The sequence below is a fragment of the Fusarium solani genome (genome assembly GCF_023522795.1).
Source record: "Fusarium solani strain SB1 chromosome Unknown bctg00000006, whole genome shotgun sequence".
In the NCBI taxonomy this organism is placed as follows: domain Eukaryota; kingdom Fungi; phylum Ascomycota; class Sordariomycetes; order Hypocreales; family Nectriaceae; genus Fusarium; species Fusarium solani.
Genome location: NW_027072151.1, coordinates 298,231 through 316,402, shown reverse-complemented (window position 1 = coordinate 316,402; position 18,172 = coordinate 298,231). Strand labels below are relative to the sequence as shown.

The 18,172-nt window shown below is 52.0% G+C and overlaps 8 protein-coding genes across 8 annotated transcripts; 5 read left to right on the top strand and 3 right to left on the bottom strand.

Moving 5' to 3' along the window:
• Nucleotides 1-125: 125 nt before the first annotated feature.
• Nucleotides 126-1,063, top strand: MRS44_009799 (uncharacterized protein; the record flags this gene model as incomplete). The annotated part of the gene is made up of 2 exons (XM_046270047.2): nt 126-158; nt 203-1,063. The coding sequence occupies 2 exons, from the start codon at nt 126-128 to the stop codon at nt 1,061-1,063; spliced, it is 894 nt and encodes a 297-aa protein (XP_046131768.1).
• A 1,454-nt stretch (nt 1,064-2,517) lies between these two features.
• On the top strand, nt 2,518-4,026 carry MRS44_009798 (uncharacterized protein; the record flags this gene model as incomplete). The annotated part of the gene is made up of 1 exon (XM_046270046.2): nt 2,518-4,026. One exon carries the CDS (start codon nt 2,518-2,520, stop codon nt 4,024-4,026), a length of 1,509 nt encoding a protein of 502 aa, XP_046131769.1.
• Nucleotides 4,027-4,814: 788 nt separating this feature from the next.
• Nucleotides 4,815-6,152, bottom strand: MRS44_009797 (uncharacterized protein; the record flags this gene model as incomplete). The annotated part of the gene is made up of 1 exon (XM_065620306.1): nt 4,815-6,152. The coding sequence occupies one exon, from the start codon at nt 6,150-6,152 to the stop codon at nt 4,815-4,817; it is 1,338 nt and encodes a 445-aa protein (XP_065476079.1).
• Nucleotides 6,153-7,307: 1,155 nt separating this feature from the next.
• Nucleotides 7,308-8,576, top strand: MRS44_009796 (uncharacterized protein; the record flags this gene model as incomplete). Its single annotated transcript, XM_046278625.2, has 1 exon — nt 7,308-8,576. The coding sequence occupies one exon, from the start codon at nt 7,308-7,310 to the stop codon at nt 8,574-8,576; it is 1,269 nt and encodes a 422-aa protein (XP_046131771.2).
• Nucleotides 8,577-11,154: 2,578 nt separating this feature from the next.
• Nucleotides 11,155-12,620, top strand: MRS44_009795 (uncharacterized protein; the record flags this gene model as incomplete). The annotated part of the gene is made up of 2 exons (XM_046270990.1): nt 11,155-12,513; nt 12,561-12,620. 2 exons carry the CDS (start codon nt 11,155-11,157, stop codon nt 12,618-12,620), a joined length of 1,419 nt encoding a protein of 472 aa, XP_046131772.1.
• Nucleotides 12,621-12,989: 369 nt separating this feature from the next.
• On the bottom strand, nt 12,990-14,549 carry MRS44_009794 (uncharacterized protein; the record flags this gene model as incomplete). Its single annotated transcript, XM_046276591.2, has 2 exons — nt 12,990-14,031; nt 14,077-14,549. The coding sequence occupies 2 exons, from the start codon at nt 14,547-14,549 to the stop codon at nt 12,990-12,992; spliced, it is 1,515 nt and encodes a 504-aa protein (XP_046131773.1).
• An 820-nt stretch (nt 14,550-15,369) lies between these two features.
• Nucleotides 15,370-16,489, bottom strand: MRS44_009793 (uncharacterized protein; the record flags this gene model as incomplete). Its single annotated transcript, XM_065620305.1, has 2 exons — nt 15,370-15,562; nt 15,609-16,489. 2 exons carry the CDS (start codon nt 16,487-16,489, stop codon nt 15,370-15,372), a joined length of 1,074 nt encoding a protein of 357 aa, XP_065476078.1.
• Nucleotides 16,490-16,767: 278 nt separating this feature from the next.
• Nucleotides 16,768-18,128, top strand: MRS44_009792 (uncharacterized protein; the record flags this gene model as incomplete). The annotated part of the gene is made up of 4 exons (XM_046276593.2): nt 16,768-16,858; nt 16,899-17,629; nt 17,670-17,898; nt 17,941-18,128. The coding sequence occupies 4 exons, from the start codon at nt 16,768-16,770 to the stop codon at nt 18,126-18,128; spliced, it is 1,239 nt and encodes a 412-aa protein (XP_046131775.1).
• Between the last annotated feature and the right edge of the window lie 44 nt (nt 18,129-18,172).

The window sequence follows — 18,172 nt, the reverse complement described above, 5'->3', positions numbered from 1 at the left end:
AATTCGCACCGTACTCCGATCGGCCAATCCATCCCGAGGCTTAGTAAAGAGCAGCTTTCTAATCAACACCATCAAATCTCGACTCAGCATCGCGACTCTGCCGTTTGTCTGCCTCAAACATCATCATGAGCCTCGACAAGGTCAAGAACATCGTCCTGGTGCGTCTCTACCCTACACCTGCCGCATTCCACTGACCATTTAGGTCCTCTCGGGCAAGGGCGGAGTCGGCAAGTCCTCTGTCACTACCCAGCTCGCTCTATCTCTCGCTTCTTCTGGTCACTCTGTCGGCATCCTCGATGTTGATCTCACAGGCCCGTCCATTCCCCGCATGCTGTCTATTGAAGCATCCAAGGTCACACAGGTCCCGGGTGGATGGGCTCCGGTGCTTGTGCACGAAGCAGACGAGTCTAAGGGTCTAGGCAGTCTCCATGCCATGAGTCTAGGGTTTCTCCTCCCAAAGAGAGGCGATGCCGTTGTCTGGAGAGGCCCAAAGAAGACAGCCATGATCCGACAATTCCTCAAGGACGTGTTATGGGACGAGACAGACTACCTACTGATTGACACGCCGCCCGGAACAAGCGACGAACACATTTCGCTAGCCGAGACACTGCAGAGAGATGCCAGACCAGGTCAGGTCGCGGGCGCAGTCGTCGTGACAACTCCCCAGGCCGTTGCTACAGCAGACGTTCGCAAGGAACTCAACTTTTGCACCAAGACAGGCATCCGTGTCCTTGGAGTCGTCGAGAACATGAGCGGTTACGTCTGCCCACACTGCTCAGAATGCACCGACATCTTTGGATCGGGAGGCGGAAAATCCATGGCCGAAGAGTTCAACGTTCCATTCCTAGGATCAGTACCCATGGACGCTCAGTTCATCACACTCGTCGAGGAGGGAAGACGACCAACATATCCCTCAGGGACCACGGTCAACGGAAAAGACTTGTCCACTCCCCAGGGGGAAGGGGAGAGCTTGGTTGATAAATACCGGGATTGCTCACTGTTCCATGTTTTCGAAGCAATCACTGACAAGGTGAGGGCCAATGCCAGCAACGCGCAGACCTGAGCTGGATCCAATGTGTCATGCCCTAGCAGCCAAGCAACGGATGCTCTGGTGGTCCACAACTACGCCCCTTTCTCGGGCCGTCGCCAGTTTTGCACCACGCTCTGCATGTTGTCACGCCAGGTCAGCAATATTACGGGTCGGCAAGCGAGTCTGGGACACATCATCAAGGGGTCATCGTCGTTCCGACCTGCATGCGCGACATTTGGTTCCGAAACGACACGAGTTCACGGTACCTCTCTGCTGGAACCCGGCGTCAGGTACAAGGCGGCAGGCGGCAGCATCACCGAGACGGAGAACGAGCCTTCAGGCCAATAGAGACGGCACCTGAAATAGAGATGACGAAATAAATTGTGGCCAAATGCAAGGATTTGGCCCTGTCCCACAGATTTTTTCACAGAAGCCAGTCAAAGTCGGCCGTGGAAGCCCAGCCCTGAACGAAAAGAGACAGTGTGGGTGGTCAAGGTCGAAAACCTGGCTGATTTAAACCTGGCTGGTTGGGCATCACCAGACAAGAGCCAGTAATGGTCAGGCCGACAGCCATTCACTGCAGCATCCACTGAAAATGTCCAACCACAGCCACCAGTGAAGCCCCGGAACCCGGGGACTCCCGGGGAACCCTCCCGCAGTTGCTTCCAGCGCCAACTTACCGAGCCTTGACCCTGGCCACCTACGCACCGCCTCCCGGAGACCTTAGCACACCTTGAAATTTTGCTTCCTCACAAAACAACCCACCAGCCCCTCGATCAAGACCCAAAATTCTCTCACCGACTTGATACATCAAAACTCTGTCTTCCATCGAGATTTGGACTCTTGTCTCTGTCAACTTCGAACTCTTGTGCTCTTGTGGCAATTTCTCCACGTCAAGCACTTCAGCAAAACCTCACGCGACCGCCTGCTTCCATCACAACCATCAACACTTCAATGTCGAATAAACGCATATAATCTTTAGTCCAAAAGACACTTGACGGCCGTAATCGACCGTCACAACACTTCTCCGGTATTCTTCTCTGGGCTTCTATGCGGCCGACGGATCTTCTGCGCTTCCTCTTCTCGCGACCTTCCAAGTAGGTTCTCCAAGATCATGATGATGACTTTTCTAACGACTCTCCAGGCCCCGATAGCACCCCCTACTACAGACATAGTAGTCGACAAACGTCGACATCTCAAACTCGATTCGATCCGACCGAGTCGCATCCCACACTCACCATTCCGTCACAAAACTTCCACCACACCGTTTGCTTCCGCCCTCCTTAACGTCCCCTCGAGAGACGTTAGCCTACCCATAACTCGACCGATTGCTGCTGGCTCCGCCAGCATCTGACAAGTCCCCGTACCTGTGGGCCTACTCTCTCAAACAGACGCCGCATAGTCTGTTTGAGCGGCAGCTAGTGCTCCGCGGACTCTGCCATCTGGGCAAAGAACAATCGGTACCTTGAGTTCATCCAGTCCACAGGATGTTTCCCTCTTCGGTTCCCAACAACTGTACCTTCTCGCCGGCCTCGGCCACTCCCCATCTGACCATCAACCATGATGTGGCCGCCGACCTCGACTCGACCAATGCTTTCGAGGGCCCCGAGAAGCTTCTTGAAGTCTGGTTCGCCCCCAGCCCGACTTCTCTACCCCCAACTGCTCCTGCCAATGGCCTAAAGGCTGTTCCTGCGGATACCTGGGTCCCAATGCTCGACATGGTCAACTGCAAGGTTCTCTCTGTGCTCGACTCTGACAACATGGATGCCTATCTCTTGTCCGAGTCTAGCATGTTTGTCTTTCCTCACAAGATCATTCTCAAGACATGCGGCACCACGACTCTTCTCCTGGGACTCCAGCGCATGCTTCACATTGCGGCCAAGTATGGGTTCCCGTTCCACAATGCCAACTCTGTCAACGATATCCGTGCTGCTGCCACTCCCTACCGCGTCTTTTACAGTCGCAAGAACTTTTTGTTCCCCGAGAAGCAGCAGGGACCCCATCGCAGCTGGAAGCAAGAGGTCAAGTACCTCGACGACATGTTTGACGGTGGAAGTGCCTATATGGTGGGCAAGATGAACGGTGACCACTGGTACCTGTACCTCACGTCTCCGAACCAGCAGGCCTTGACTCCCCCAAGGACCCCCGAGTCCGAGGTCAATGGTCCTCTGGCCAAGATCCCCGTCGGGACATCGTTTGGTACTGGCCCCAGCGGTCATCACGACGAGACGCTCGAAATCCTCATGACGGACCTCGATCCTGAGAATGCCAAGCAGTTTTACTTGTCGCACGCGAGTGCGGTCGCTAGCGACAAGTTAGCTGCAGAGGCCCAGGATGCCCGCAGACAGGCCATCAACAGCCTGGGCGGGCTTGATCCAGTTGACGAAGTGGACGTCTTCTGCAACGGGGATGAGGAACCCATGCTCGACTCTACCGAGGCTCTGACAACCGAGGGCCACGCTCTGGGAACTGTCGTGTCGGAGAGCTGCGGCCTCTCCAGTGTCTACCCGACCACCGACTACCCTGACGCGCGTGTCGATGCCTACCTCTTCAGCCCTTGTGGCTTTTCTGCCAACGGAGTTGTTCCTCCTCAGGCTGAAGGGGCCAAGTCTGAGCATTACTTTACCGTCCACGTCACCCCTGAGCCTCACTGCTCTTTTGCCTCGTTCGAGACCAACGTCCCTGGTGGTCAGAGCGGGCGAACCACGACCGAGATTATTGAGCAGGTTGTCAACATTTTCAAGCCTGGTCGCTTCAGCGTGACCCTGTTTGAGGCCAAGGCTCAGGCTCACAACCCTTATGGTATGGGTGACGATGACACCAAGGGGTGGGCAGCCAACCGTCTGGTTGATCCTGTCCGGGGATACCGACGCATTGATCGTATTGTCCACGACTTTGAGGACTACGATCTCGTCTTTCGCTTCTACGAACGGGAGGGATGGGCCGGCACCAAGAATGCACGCGTTGGCGAGCCTGCCAGCCCTACTCTCAAGTAAATGTTTGTGTTTTTGTACTGTTTATAACCAACTTTATACGTCCCTTATCGGCTTGGATTGGCTGGGATTGCCTTGGATTGGACCTTGCACCTTGATAGTATGAATGTATTGTTTTGACTGCTGCGCCCGATACGACGCCTGTGCTACGTGAATCAATTGTGTGAATGAATACAATAAAGTCAAGGGAATCGCAACATCATGTGACTCAATTGAGGTCGAATTACACTGCATTTTAACCGTATTTTAACTGCATTTCTGGTGCTATTTTGATGCTTTTTATGATGACCCTCCTCGCAACGTCTTGACCGCTGGTCCGAGCTCAGCCTTGCACGTGACCACAGCTCCAAGCCAAAATTTTCTACAATTCTTCAGCCTGCACCAGCAAACAGCAACACCACAGCCAATTCATAACAACCGCCAAAATGCATCTCATGTACACCCTCGACGCCAACGGCAACCGTCTTTACACCCTCAAGAAGGTTGCCCACGGCCAGGTCACCAAGTCTGCGCACCCTGCGCGCTTCTCCCCCGACGACAAGTGGTCGCGACAGCGCGTCACCCTCAAGCGGCGATTCGAGCTCCTCCTGACCCAGCAGAGTGAGTACCAGAAGTCTCATGGGTTGTAACCTAGCTAACAACCTGCAGAGGAGGAATAGACAACGGCATGGCGTTACGGTACGGCGTTTGGGACAAAAGTGCGAGTTGAGTGCGCCTCTAGACGACAATGGAGAGCGGCCGAGTCCTACAATAGACGCGATCGAGTTATACTTGATTCATTCAATTCAATTCTAGTGCTTTCGCTTCGAGTTTACGTTGCGTCCTGCTCCCACGCGAATCTTGCCGTTTCCTCCAGATCTGTGACCGCTCAGGAGGTCAGGGAGATAATCCTGGTCCATAATGTCCTTCTTTCGCTGGCGACGCTGATCATCCGACGCCCTTGCAAACTCCTTTTGATCCTCTGAAAGGATGAGATTGTTACCCCAGTTGTTTTTTCCTCCTGCGTTCTTTGGTAGACGACCGTTTGCAGAGCCGTGGACGGGCTTGGGAACACTGTAGACGTTGCCACGGTTGTTCCACTGGAAGTTCTTCTTGAGGTGGATTGTAAAGTTGCCGAACTGATCTGTAGAGCAGCTAGCACGCATGAGCGTAGGCTGTCCGCAAGAGGGACAGAACTGGCGGGACATGTCCTTTGTGATCTTGAAGCAGCCGTGGCAGCGGAGGACCCAGTTCTTGAGGTGGGTGATGCGGGCGAGCGAGGGTGCGACGAGGTTAAGGCCCATGCGGAGGGCGACGTTTTGCATGGCGTAGTCGGAGGTGAGGACGGCGGCCTGGAGGGTCTTTTGGACGGGGGCAGAGGGGGTAGAACCAGAGGTTGCGGCTTGTTTTTTCTTGAGGTTGGAGGGAGTGATCCAACCGCCTTCGTCGTCGGAGGCGTCGGAATCGTCTTCGGAGGGTTGTGTGTCTTCAGCTGGCTGTTGCTCGGACTCTTGCTTGTCGGCCTCTGTCCGTTGCTCAACTGGCTCGGACTGCTTCGCGGTCTCTTGCTTCTCAGCATCGGGCTGCTGCTCAGTCGCTTCTGGCTGCTTCTCAACCTCTGGCTCGGTCGCAGGCGTAGTCTCTGACTTCTCCTCTGACTTTTCTTCGGCCGTTTGTTGCTCGAGATTCAGCTTTTCGACTTCGCTCTCCAGTGTCGCTTCGGATTCCTTAGCCTCCTCCTTGTCTCCCTCGACCAACTTGTTTGGTGGCCTCCCATTCATCCCCTTCTGTCCGGGCTCACTCCTCAATCTCCAGTCTCCTCCATTTCGCTCGATCTCCAGCTCATACCCTAGAGCCAACACCTCAATATCAGGCTTGCTCAGAACAGCCAAATCTCCTGTTTTTCGCGCAAATTCACGGATAACCTTGACACTCTCTGGCTTGGGCGATCGCAGGGTAACAAAAGGCAGTAGAGTCGTCTCTACCCGGGACCGTGTGGCGGCATCCTTGATTTCGGAGATGATGCAGGGGAGGGTGTAGAGCTGCTCGGCCTTGGCGCGGAGGGTATTCGCAGGAGGATCGTTCTTGATCAGAGGACCGGTATCAAGTACCAGGCTGTGAATGGGCTTCAGCTCTTCTGAGGAAGCCATGATGGATTTGATGGTGTTGCTGTTCCTCAAGGCAGCGTAGTTTGGTGATATTTTTTGTGGTGACGCGGGGCAAACTTTTACGATAAGATAAGATTAGATAAGAAATTTCTTTCTTCATTTTCTTCATAATTATGGCACCTTGATAGACTCATAAATCGTCATAAGCAGCAGCATAAAATACAGGGTCAACATTGCATGATCTGATCGCGATCCCTTCCCTGTCGCCAACTGCCGTCAATTAATACGACAATAACAACACCCATCACGTCAAATATCTTTGCATCTCACAATTGACATGCTCAAAAACACGTTATCAATCAATCTGGTGTGTGGGGCATGGACCAGCTGAGCAAAAAGGCGTTGACACTTGACCTAGAAAATTTGACAAGGGCGCCAACGACATGAAGGGCGTGCTCTCAGTGGATTAATAATGGACATTTCCCCCACGAGGTTCTCCAAGGGTTCATTCGACTCATTGTGGCTTGCTCTATCCAGGTTCTATTCGTGCCAGGTGACTCAGGTGTCAATGTCGCCCTTTAGGAGCCGAAGTCGGATCGTGTAAGCGATGATCTGACAAATGCGCTAGACGATGGTTTGAGGCTGATGAAAGAAATGAGGTCAGAGGGGAATTGAGTGAGAATATCGAGACGAAGTGAAGGAGAGGTAAATGTCCCAAGAGATCAAGGCATGCTTAATGTCTTCTTGTTGAGCCTCACCCGACTTTTACGTACAAATTAAGTAGCAGATCCACGAAGACCCGCCATATTTACATGTATATTTACAGTGGGACTGCGGAGGACTTGGAGAATTCGGGGTCAAAAACATGGTCTTTGATGCTATTTTCCCCGGACAAAAGCCACCAGTAAGCCGGGTTAACGGTGCTTACAGAGCTAGATCTCACCTGTAAGCCACCTCCATCAATTTCCTGCGATTCGCTCCCGATGATGACTCCCGGGGTCCGATGTCACCATGCGCCCTACAACTTGTCAACCCGTGGGTCAACCATGCGATGGGTCGTGATGGGTCGCGTCACAACAGGGCGCACAAGTTGACAAGTCAACAGAGTATAATAAGAGCTGCTGTTGTTCTGCCTGATTCTCCTGATCAACTTCATTCATCACAGTTATCACAGGTACACAGAAGCTTATCGTCACCATGATCGCTGAAAAGTCCCTCCCGACCTTTGTCGACTCCCAGACAAAGCTGCCCATGACGCCGCCAGAGTATAACCACATTGGCATCCAGCGCGGTGGAACTTCTCACCCTTGGGGAATGGCTTCGAATGCTTTGGCCTCGATCTTGCGTGCCCGGGCCAAAAAGACCGAGGTCAACGTCTCTCTCAATGGCCACTTTAACTCCAAGGTCTACACCACCGACTCTGAGGTCTCTGGAAACGTCACCATCTCGCCCTCGAGGAACATGCAATTCGACAGAGTCGACATCTCTCTCGTTGGATCAGGAGAGACTCGCCGCGATGGTCCCGATATCACACACTTGACGACTCATCGGTTCCTCCGGTTGGAGATGCCCATTGATGACGACGAGTACCCAGCGAACCACGTCTTTGAGGCTGGCAAGGGTTACACTTTTGCCTTTAACTTTAACATTCCCGCCCACCTTACTTCGCAGGCCTGCATCCACAGGGTCGAGTCGGATTATGTCTGGGAGAAGCACATGTGTTTGCCCCCAACTGTTGGAGGCTGGGAGAAGGACGACCTGGCTCCGGATATGGCGCGCATAAGCTACAGCATCAGGGCTTGCGTTCTGAAAAACTCCAAGCAGGGTCCTGTGGTTATTTCTGAGAGCTCGCATCCCATCAATGTGATGCCTTCGACTTTTGAGGAGCCACCCTTGAGCATCACCAAGAGCGACGACTTGTATGCTCTTGAGCGAACAAAGAATGTCCGCAAGAACATGTTTTCGGCTGTCCAAGGACGCATCTCTGCTGTGGCTGCCGAGCCTGGTGCCATCCACCTCAGCAAGGAAGGCCACGAAGCCAGCCCATCTACGATTCCCGTCAGCCTCACATTTGAACCATCCGCAGCCGATGTCATTCCCCCGCAGTTCACTTCAGCCTCTATCAAGATCCAAGCGCACACCTGGTTCCGCGATCAACCGATGACCCGTCTACCAAACCTAGGCGGACAGACCGACAACTTTGCATATCCTGCATCTGTATCTCTGCGAAAGACAAACACAAGCGTGGAGTGGACGCAGAATGTCGACATGGAGCAATCTGATAAGGGGTCGCCAATCTTTCACACCGCAACCATTCAGGTTCCATTCAAGCTGCCAACAGCAGACAAGATGTTTATCCCTACGTTTCACTCGTGCATTATCGCTAGAGTTTACACGGCTCGACTGGTTCTGGATGGCGACACCAAGGTGGAACTGACAGTTCCGGTGCAGGTGGTGATGGACTGAGTCTATTCTGATATTTGCATCATTACAGGCGCTTGGGTTTGACTACAGAACGAGTTACGATGGATTCAAGATACCAGGGAGCATTCATTTGTAGAAAAGTTGATTGGTTTGTTATTAATAGTAATGAGAATTATCTGTTACCCCAGATTAGTCGATCTCCGCATGAACCTAGGTGAATCTTTAGAGATTGTGAATAATGCCAAGTGAAAATGGGACTGAGTGGAGAGCTGCAGGGAGTTGATGTCTATTTCGACGTCGTGGAGGTGAGGTGTAGGGTGGGACGTGATTTGTGCTGGTACCCGTTGGTGTTTTGCGATAGAAGCTGTCGTTTTGCGAGAATTCAGGGATTGGAGGATTTGAATGGACGTTGCTATCCACGAATAATCCATCTTCGTGAGTAGTGGAGGTTCGACAGGACTACCCGGTAGCAGGGAGTCGACGGCTGATTTGTTCAATGGACAGAAACCCTGACCGAAATACAAGCGATATGGGCCCTTGAAGTCAGACCACATGGTAAATGAACGGGCCAAAGTAATTTTGAGCACCCAAGAAACGTTGTAACTCTGGGAGCGTAAACGTGGCTATGTCAAACATGTGACGTTGAACCTGAAGTTTGGCGATAACAGCATCGGAGAATTTTTATCGCAACCTGGCCACGCTAGACGATAGAAGAGTAGCAGAATAGGCGAGCTGGGCTATCCAGGCAGACACTATCCAGCACTATCCTGTATCTCCTGTTACACAGCCAATCGAGATCAACTCATCGCCAAGATGAATACTCTCACCTTGCCGGAACCTGCACGGGCATGCAGGTCATCTCCGACGCTCGCCAAGAGATGCTCCAGATTAGGCAGCTCACAAGAGAGGGGAACCTAGACAAGCACAGAGCACATGTAAGAGATTTAGTAGTGAGAAATATAGTTTGCAGGGACTCAATTGGGCATCTACAAACTCTGCACATGACGACCAACGCTGGGATCCCTTGTGTTGAAACACCCAACAAGTCGGGGTCAGCCGTGTCTCGACTCATACAATTCCATTAGAAATTACATGGTATCACAGATCGATGGTGGGTGGGTAAACTCTACTCCACAGGGTCGTCTGGCCAATACGAGAGGCTTGACCAACTGGAAGCGTTTCGATGACGGATATCAAGGCCTGGGGCACTCTCCATAGGCCTCCACCAGGTAAAGATACGCAGTAAGGCCGGTTGCAGCGGATGCCGAACCACCGACAGCCTCAAACAGCCTGTATGCATGAGATGCTGCAGTGCGACGCCTTCTGGAAGCCTCGGTGCGCGACCGACGGCAGCTAGAGTAGCAATTGCGGAACCGTAAACCCGGCTATTACCTTATGTTTATTGCGCGGATCGTGAGTAGTCACCACTGTAACCCCTGCAAAACGCGCAGTTTACGCAAGTGGCTCAGGTACCACTCCAGGCGCAGCGACGAGTAATGCTGCAAGCTGTACGTTACTCCGTAAGGTGCAAGGTTTGCGTCTGTGAGAGAGTATGCATCGTACCATCTGCCGAATCATTATCTAGCTGCCTCGCTGTTCTTGGCTGTCCAGTATTGTAGTCACAGAACAAACACAGCCAAGATACTCTCGCCACCCAGTCCTTGCAAGATTCTGCTCTCTGCTTACTGTCAATGCGCTAACCAGAGATAACCACCCCTTGTCCCACTGTCCCCGTACCCACCCCCTAGCGCTGCTTCCAGAACAATTCGAGCCCTTGGCCGGAGAGATACCAAGAACATCGGGCTGTCCGGTAAAAAATTTTCGGAGGACTACTGTAGAGAGCGGTCGCAGGTCCGTCTTGGCCCTCCAAGAATCGGACGCACGTCTCCGGTTCTCCCGGTCATCCTCCGTGTACCCTCCGTCTTGGCCCCGAAATTCCTCTCCAAATGCCCGACATGGTCCGCTCCGCATTCTCTCAGTTGCTCGTACGTAAAAGATCCAGTCGTCTCCTCAACCCAATCTCTCATGTCTGCGGAGAATCTCAAGACAAGAGTATGGAGACCTGGGGACGAGGAACCCACTGTACGAGTCGTTCGTTTCCCCTATTTTGCCGCACAGCCGGGCTTCCCCAGGCGTGCCCGTGGAGAGTGGTGAAGCCCCGTCCTCGGTGGTTTCGGTGACACATCGCAACCCGTCCGCAGCCAAGCAGAAGACGAGTTGAGGCTCTGTGCTGGGAATGCCGGTCCCGCATAACGTAACGCGAATCCAGGCTCTAAATGGTGATCCACCTGGATGTGCTTCGACCTTCGGACAACCACACAGATACGTCGGGATCCGGCACCGCGAGGGCATCATCGTGTCGGACGAGAGTCTGTGGGGACCGTTTGGGGTCTGGGGTATGTAAGCTTGAGGGGATTCAGGGATCTTGTAGTCGTCCGTCATCACCTTCTAGACTGTCAGCTCTTGGTGGACCATATTGACCCACTGATGCTTTGCTTGTCGGCGTCACTCTCGGGTCCTCCTCTCATTCTCTCTGCCAAACTCTCGCCTACATAACGCCTCTCTTCCCCTCCTCTTTGCCATTGTTCATCCTCACATCATTACTCTTTATCCCTTCAACATGGCTGATCACATCAACTCCTCTGCCAACCAGGCGCAGTCTGACACCAAGCATGAGCCTGTCCCGGACATGTTTGACAACACTGCCATTGGCGAGATGACCGAGTTTGAGGAGAGACGTGACATGGAGAAGCAAAAGGCCGCCGAGGGTAACGCTCACTTCCACCGTCTTGGATGGAAGCGTTTGACCGTTGTCCTCATCGTCGAGGCCATTGCTCTCGGATGTCTCAGTCTTCCCTCTGCCTTTGCCACCCTGGGTATGGTTGCCGGAACCATCCTCACCGTCGGTATTGGTCTGGTTGCCATCTACACCTCCTACGTCGTCGGTCAGGTCAAGCTGGCCTTCCCTGAAGTCTCTCACTATGCCGATGCTGGCAGATTGATGATGGGAAGGTTTGGCTATGAGCTCGTCGGTATCATGTTCTCCCTTCAGCTCATCTTCCTCGTCGGCTCTCACTGTCTCACCGGAACCATTGCCTTTCTCAACATTTCTAACAATGGCGCCTGCTCTTTGGTGTTTGGTGTTGTGTCTGCCATTATCCTCCTCATCGTCGCTGTCCCTCCTTCTTTTGCAGAGGTTGCCATCCTTGGTTACATCGACTTTGTGTCTATCGCCCTCGCTGTCGGCATCACCATTATCGCTACTGGCATCAAGGCTGGTGACTCTGACGGCGGTCTCTCTTCCGTCGCCTGGTCTGCCTGGCCCAAGGATGACCTGAGCTTCACTGAGGCCTTCATTGCCATCACCAACATTGTCTTTGCCTACTCCTTTGCTGTCTGCCAGTTCAGCTTTATGGATGAGATGCACACTCCCCGCGACTATGTCAAGTCCATCTGGGCTCTCGGTCTTATTGAGATTGCCATTTATACCCTTACTGGCGCTCTCGTGTATGCCTTTGTCGGCCCTGAGGTCAAGTCGCCTGCTCTTCTGTCTGCTGGTAGCCTCATCTCCAAGGTTGCCTTTGGTATCGCCCTCCCAGTCATCTTTATCTCTGGTTCCATCAACACCACGGTCGTCGCCCGTTATATCCACGGCCGTGTGTACAAGGACTCTGTCATCCGCTTCATCAACACCAAGATGGGTTGGATCACTTGGTTGGTTCTGATCACCATCATCACGATCGTTGCTTGGGTCATTGCCGAGGCTATCCCCTTCTTCAACGATCTTCTGTCCATCTCCTCGTCGCTCTTCATCTCGGGCTTCACCTTTTACTTCCCCGCCATCATGTGGTTCATGCTTATCCGCAAGGGACCTTGGTACTCCAAGGCCAACCTTCCTCTGAGCATTGCCAATGGAGTCATTTTCATCATTGGCATGATTGTTCTTGTCGGCGGCACCTATGCCAGCATTGACGACATTGTAAGTTCCTTGTCTCTCATTCACAGTGACCCCGCTAACCAGACCAGATCATCAAGTTCCGTAACGGCGATGTCCGTGGAGCTTTTACATGTGCTCCTCTTGCTTAAGCGATGATACCAATTTGTTTAGCGTACATAATTGATGCATTTATTGACTACAACTGTGAATGACTCTGTGACTGACTTCGTGGCTGTAACTCCGTGACTGTAACTCCGTGACCGGCCGGCGTGTCCGTTGCGGCGTTGCCACTGATCTTGCCGAACCCACAGCTCATGTGTCTTTACGTCATTTGAAGCCACCCAATGACAATTTGCTGACGATCCTTTAAAATGTCTCGCGATTGGAGCGGAGATTGTGATGGACATGGGTCACGGCATGTAAATGCAGGGGTACAGGAACGAGTAATCGGCAGATGCACAGCAGCTCATGTAACATAGCAACGCATTCCAGCAGTAACATTGACAGTCCACCTAACACTAAGCAGTCGACTCTACTCCTCGGTCCTGGCAATACTTGGCCACCTCCTTCTTCAACTGAGCCTTCTTGGTAACCACATTGTCCATGATCTTCTTGACAAGGATAAAGTCTTCCTCAGACAATGATCCACCTCCGTTCCACACCCCTTCTTCCAAGACTGCCCACAGACCAGATCCCTTTGCAACCTCCTCCATCAGATCCATGACTGCACCGAGCTGGTTTGGAAGCCAAGTGATAATTGGGCTTCCTCCTGTGGCTGTGGGATGAAGAGTGTGCTTGATGATGTACTCGCGAGTAAACATCCAGTGCCTCCATCGGAAGCTTCGGACATGGTCGAGAACGCGAAGATACAAAACGACCAGACTCAAATCTCCAGATTCGGTCATGAATCTGCGCACACCAAGCTCAGAAGCAGTCTCGCGGACGTACTTGAGGAATGCCCGGTGAGGCTTTGGGCGATACTCTCGGAACTCAATCAGAATATCGGTAAGAGGGTTCTTGGGCATGGGGATCTCGCAGATGTGATCCAGAAGGGGAATAATGGCATCGTTGGCTCCAGATTCTCCACGGAAGAACTGGGGCTTGTTATCGTACTGACCCTCGTAGATAACACCCTTGGGGAACATGGACTGGTTGGTGATTCCGTAGATGAATGTTCGGTAGGTCATGTAGTCTTTGGGAAGAGACTGAGTCCACATGCCCTCCATGTTGGCCTCGATGATTTGCATGGCGTTGAGGATGAGTTCAAGACTAGCCTTGGCAGCGGTGATAGTCTTGGGGTCTTTGCTGCCGTCCTTGGGCTCCTTCTCGACAGCTTCCAAGAGGTCGACAGCGCCTTCAATCAGTCCACCAGTCTGAGCAACCATGTGGATGTGAGTGAGAATGAAGCCAGCCTCTGAGGACTTGGGGTCAAGACCCTTCTCAAAGGCTCGGACAAGGCGGATGTTGTCGTAGTCGTCATGGCCCTGCTCAGGATGAACCAGCCAGTAGTTGTACAGGGCGTATGAAGCAGCATACGACATGAATGCGGGGATATCAAGACTGATTTGTTAGCGTGGCATCAAAGAACAAAGAAGGTGTACTCACATTTCGGCACACTTGACAAGAGGTCCAGCGATGCACTTGGGAAGTACCCTCCGGCCAAGACCATAACCATTGTTACGGTCAGCAGAGTATGTCTCCCAGCATGGTTCAAGGAGGTATGATGAAGCGACGAAGCTGTAGTCGCGGAAGGCAGCAGTAATGGCAGCCATATCCCGCTTGTCTGTACCAGGAATGACGAGCTTGTCAATCTCGTCAGTCAGATCAGGGATAGCCCCGTTGTCGATGAGAGGGCCAAGCTCAAAGGTAGCCAGCAAACCAGGAGCACCATCTTCCTTGAGAATGGGCATGTCATTGAGGATGTTGTAGAGGGCATCGAACTGAGAGGGAAGTCTCTTGAGGGGAAGAGCAAAAGGGAGATAACCCATGCGGGTAGTGATTGTGAAAGGATCCTCGCCCGCGGGCAACTCTGAGGGATCCTTGCGGAGGTAGGGGAAGAGGGTGTTGACTGCTGCCATTTTGTTGGTGTTGCTGTTACTGATGATGTGTTTAGAGTGAGCGGGAAACTTTGTCTATATAGACAATGGCCGGAACCCTTCCGGCCTCGACTTGACCTAGAGTTCCGGCCTTGAGCGTACCCGAAGATACCCTGAAGGACAATGTGACAACTGCATGTCCAATCCTGGAATTACTATTAGAAATAGTCTAGGTGGACCGTGGTCTTGTGCATGATGGGTCTGAAGTGCCGAGCAGGTCCGTGTCAACGGTTCCCCGCGTATCTGGGCATTGGATGGGTCTGTAGTATTCTGTATTATCTCAGTAATTATGGTCGTTGAATTAGAGTATTCATTGTATTATCATGGCAAGTCGTTTTGTGTAACTACCGTCAAAGTCAACCTGTTACACCGTGTCCAAACCAATGCTCTCATCATTGCGTACAGAGAAAGATCTCAAGTGTCACGAGAGCAACAGCCACCATCTAGATAACCAGGTGACCAATCACACCGCCTTGATTGTTTGTTCTTGATGGTGGTGGTGTGTGGGGTACTCCGCCTTTTCTTGACATCCGCCCTTGCTCGACAAGCTACAGTAGCTCCGCCTTAAATCGACATGTTGGAGACGCCCTATCTCGACCTGCTGTATCTGGTCAAGTTGTCCAATTATCGGGTGGTTAATGTAGATTGATCTGATGCAGGGTCTACGCCTTGCGAGAACATGAACATGTTGATAGATAACACCCCTGGAAGTGCGGGGGCGATTGGCAATTGATGCCGAGACCGAAGGATTCCGAGACTAACGAATTGATAATGCTTCAACTATCACATCAACTATCTGACATCAAATCTGAACCCGGGCGGTTGCCTCGCTTAGACCTTCCACAGAATCACCAAACACTCTCCTCAATCTCTCGTCAAGCCACTTGACATCCTCCATGTTCCCTGGAGGTCCTCCAGCCCAATGCCCCCAGATAGACGGATAAACGTCGAGCTCTGCAATCTCGGGATTCATGCAGGCAACCTCATACTCGAGTCTCTCGGACGATTTTTAGCTTTGTCTTGCGTGGGGGTATTACTTACGGAAAGTAGAGGTCCGTCTTGCTTGGGAGAACAGAGTTTGCCTTGATGCTGGCCATTGCTTTTTCGAAGTCGCCGTTGTATGGCTCTTGCTTGCTGACGTCTCCGCTCTGCCAAGTTTGCAGCATGACGAGGAGATTCTCGGGGTCTTTGCTGAGGGCCCATTTCTCCCAGAATTCTCTCATGAATGTTTCAAGATCGGGAGCATTGTAGTGCTTCTTGAAGAGTTCATGACGGTAGAAAGCCTGAGAGAAACCCCAGCCAGCGTACCCTCGGCCAAATGCTTTCAGACCAACCTCTTTCTCCTTGTCGGTCCATACTCTCGACAAGTGTGACCCTTCAAGCCGGTCCTTGCAACTGCCAGCTGAACAGGTACCCTTTGCAGCCAAGAGTGCCGACTTGACACCTTCAAGAAAGACCTGATTGTGCAAGGATGTCCTGGCTGACCCGCAAAAGGGAACAACAACGTTCATAAAGTCGGGGAACTGTGTGGCCCATTGGAAAGACTGAGCAGCTCCCATGGACCATCCCAAGACCGCATGAAGGTGTTTGATGCCGAGTCCCTTTGTAACAAGCTGATGTTGAGCTCGTACATTGTCGTAGAAAGAGACCTGAGGGAATGGACTAATGTCCGAGTTGGATGGGCTTGTGGATTGGCCGTTTCCAAACAGAGCTGGAATGATGATGAAGTATTTGGCTGGATTCAACGTCTTGTCGTCTCCAATAAGCCATTCATTGTCGTAGATAGCTCCAGAGAACCATGAAGGATAAAGAACAGCAGGCAAAGAGGGATCGCCAAACGTCTTGTAAGCGATCCAAGCATTTGGGAGGACTCCATTCTGGAGCTCAAAATCTCCCAGAGAAAAAGTCTTGATGCCCTCCATGTTGATGATTGATGATACCAACCCAATTACACTGAGATACGGGCAATCTTTAAGTCTGTCACGTCAATGGAAACGCGGGGTCGGGGTTGTATCGGCATCTTGCGGCACGTAGTATCTGGCGCTTTGATGCGGGCTAATCATCTTGATGCATTCACCCCTGGCAGACCTTCTTTATCTGGACAGTCACACGACGGCCTGCAGCGCTTATCAAGAGGGGGATTGAGATGTCAAGATAAAAGAGAGTCATTAGGTCCTCGACAGACACAACTCAAGCCATCATGTCTCGCAAGATCCGTACTGCTCAGTCTGTTTCCTTTGACCGTCCTGCCTCGGAGCAGCCCTATCTGCACAATCGATGGCATCCAGAAGGTATGAATCGCCCTGAGCAGAGGCATTGCTGACATTTAAGTGCCAAGCATTGGCGTTGTTGAGCCTGGAGAGACTGTCAGAATTGAGTGTCTGGACTGGACTGGAGGCCAGATACAGAACAATGACAGCGCAGATGACGTACGTGACGTTGATCTGACAAAGATCCATTACCTCACTGGTCCGTTTGATATCAAGGGCAGTGAGCCTGGAGATTTGTTGGTTGTCAACATCACGGATGTCCAACCCTTTGATCACTCGCCTTGGGGTTTTACTGGAGTGTTTGCAAAGAACAACGGTGGTGGTTTCTTGGAAGAGCACTATCCCAATGCTTCCAAGGCTATCTGGGACTTTGACGGCGTCTACTGTACGAGCAGACACATTCCAGGGGTCCGCTTTGCCGGGCTGATTCATCCTGGAATTTTGGGATGTGCTCCATCTGCCGAAGTTTTGGCAGAATGGAATCGTCGAGAGGCTGATCTGGTGTCGTCCATGGCTCATTCGCATCCCAACAAGGTGGTTGCACAGCCTCCAAATGCACAGAATGCACACGCTGGACAGGCTAGTGGTGATGTGTATGAGAAGATCGCTCGAGAGGGAGCTCGTACGATTCCTGGACGGCCTGAGCATGGTGGAAATTGCGACATCAACAACATCTCGCGAGGTTCTACGACGTATCTGCCTGTTCACGTTGCCGGAGCCAAGTTTTCTGTGGGCGACCTTCACTTTAGCCAGGGAGACGGGGAGATTAGCTTCTGCGGTGCTATTGAAATGGTAAGTCTCCTCACTCTTTGAGACTTTTCTAACGTTTTAGGCCGGCATCATTACCATCAAGTTTGATCTCATCAAAAACGGCATGAAGACGAGAGGACTCAAAAGTCCAGTTTTCAAGCCAGGAGACATGGGACCTTCATACGGACCATCCCGATACCTCATCTTTGAGGGATTCTCTGTCGATGAACAAGGGAAGCAGCACTTTATGGATGCAACTGTGGCATATAGACAGTCTTGTCTTCGAGCAATTGAGTATCTCAAGCAATATGGTAAGTGTTTCTCCCAGATTACAGACTATGCTGACTGTTTAGGCTACTCTGGAGAACAAATCTACCTCCTCTTGTCTAGTGCACCTGTCAGAGGCACGATTGCTGGGATTGTCGACATTCCAAATGTCTGCACAACTCTGGGTATACCGATGGATATTTTTGACTTTGACATTGCCATTGAGAACGAGCCTGTCAAGAGGAACCTAGGATCTTGTCCCGTGTCTATTTAGTCTATGAACCAGTTGATAGTTGTCCGTCTGGTATTCCAACATCT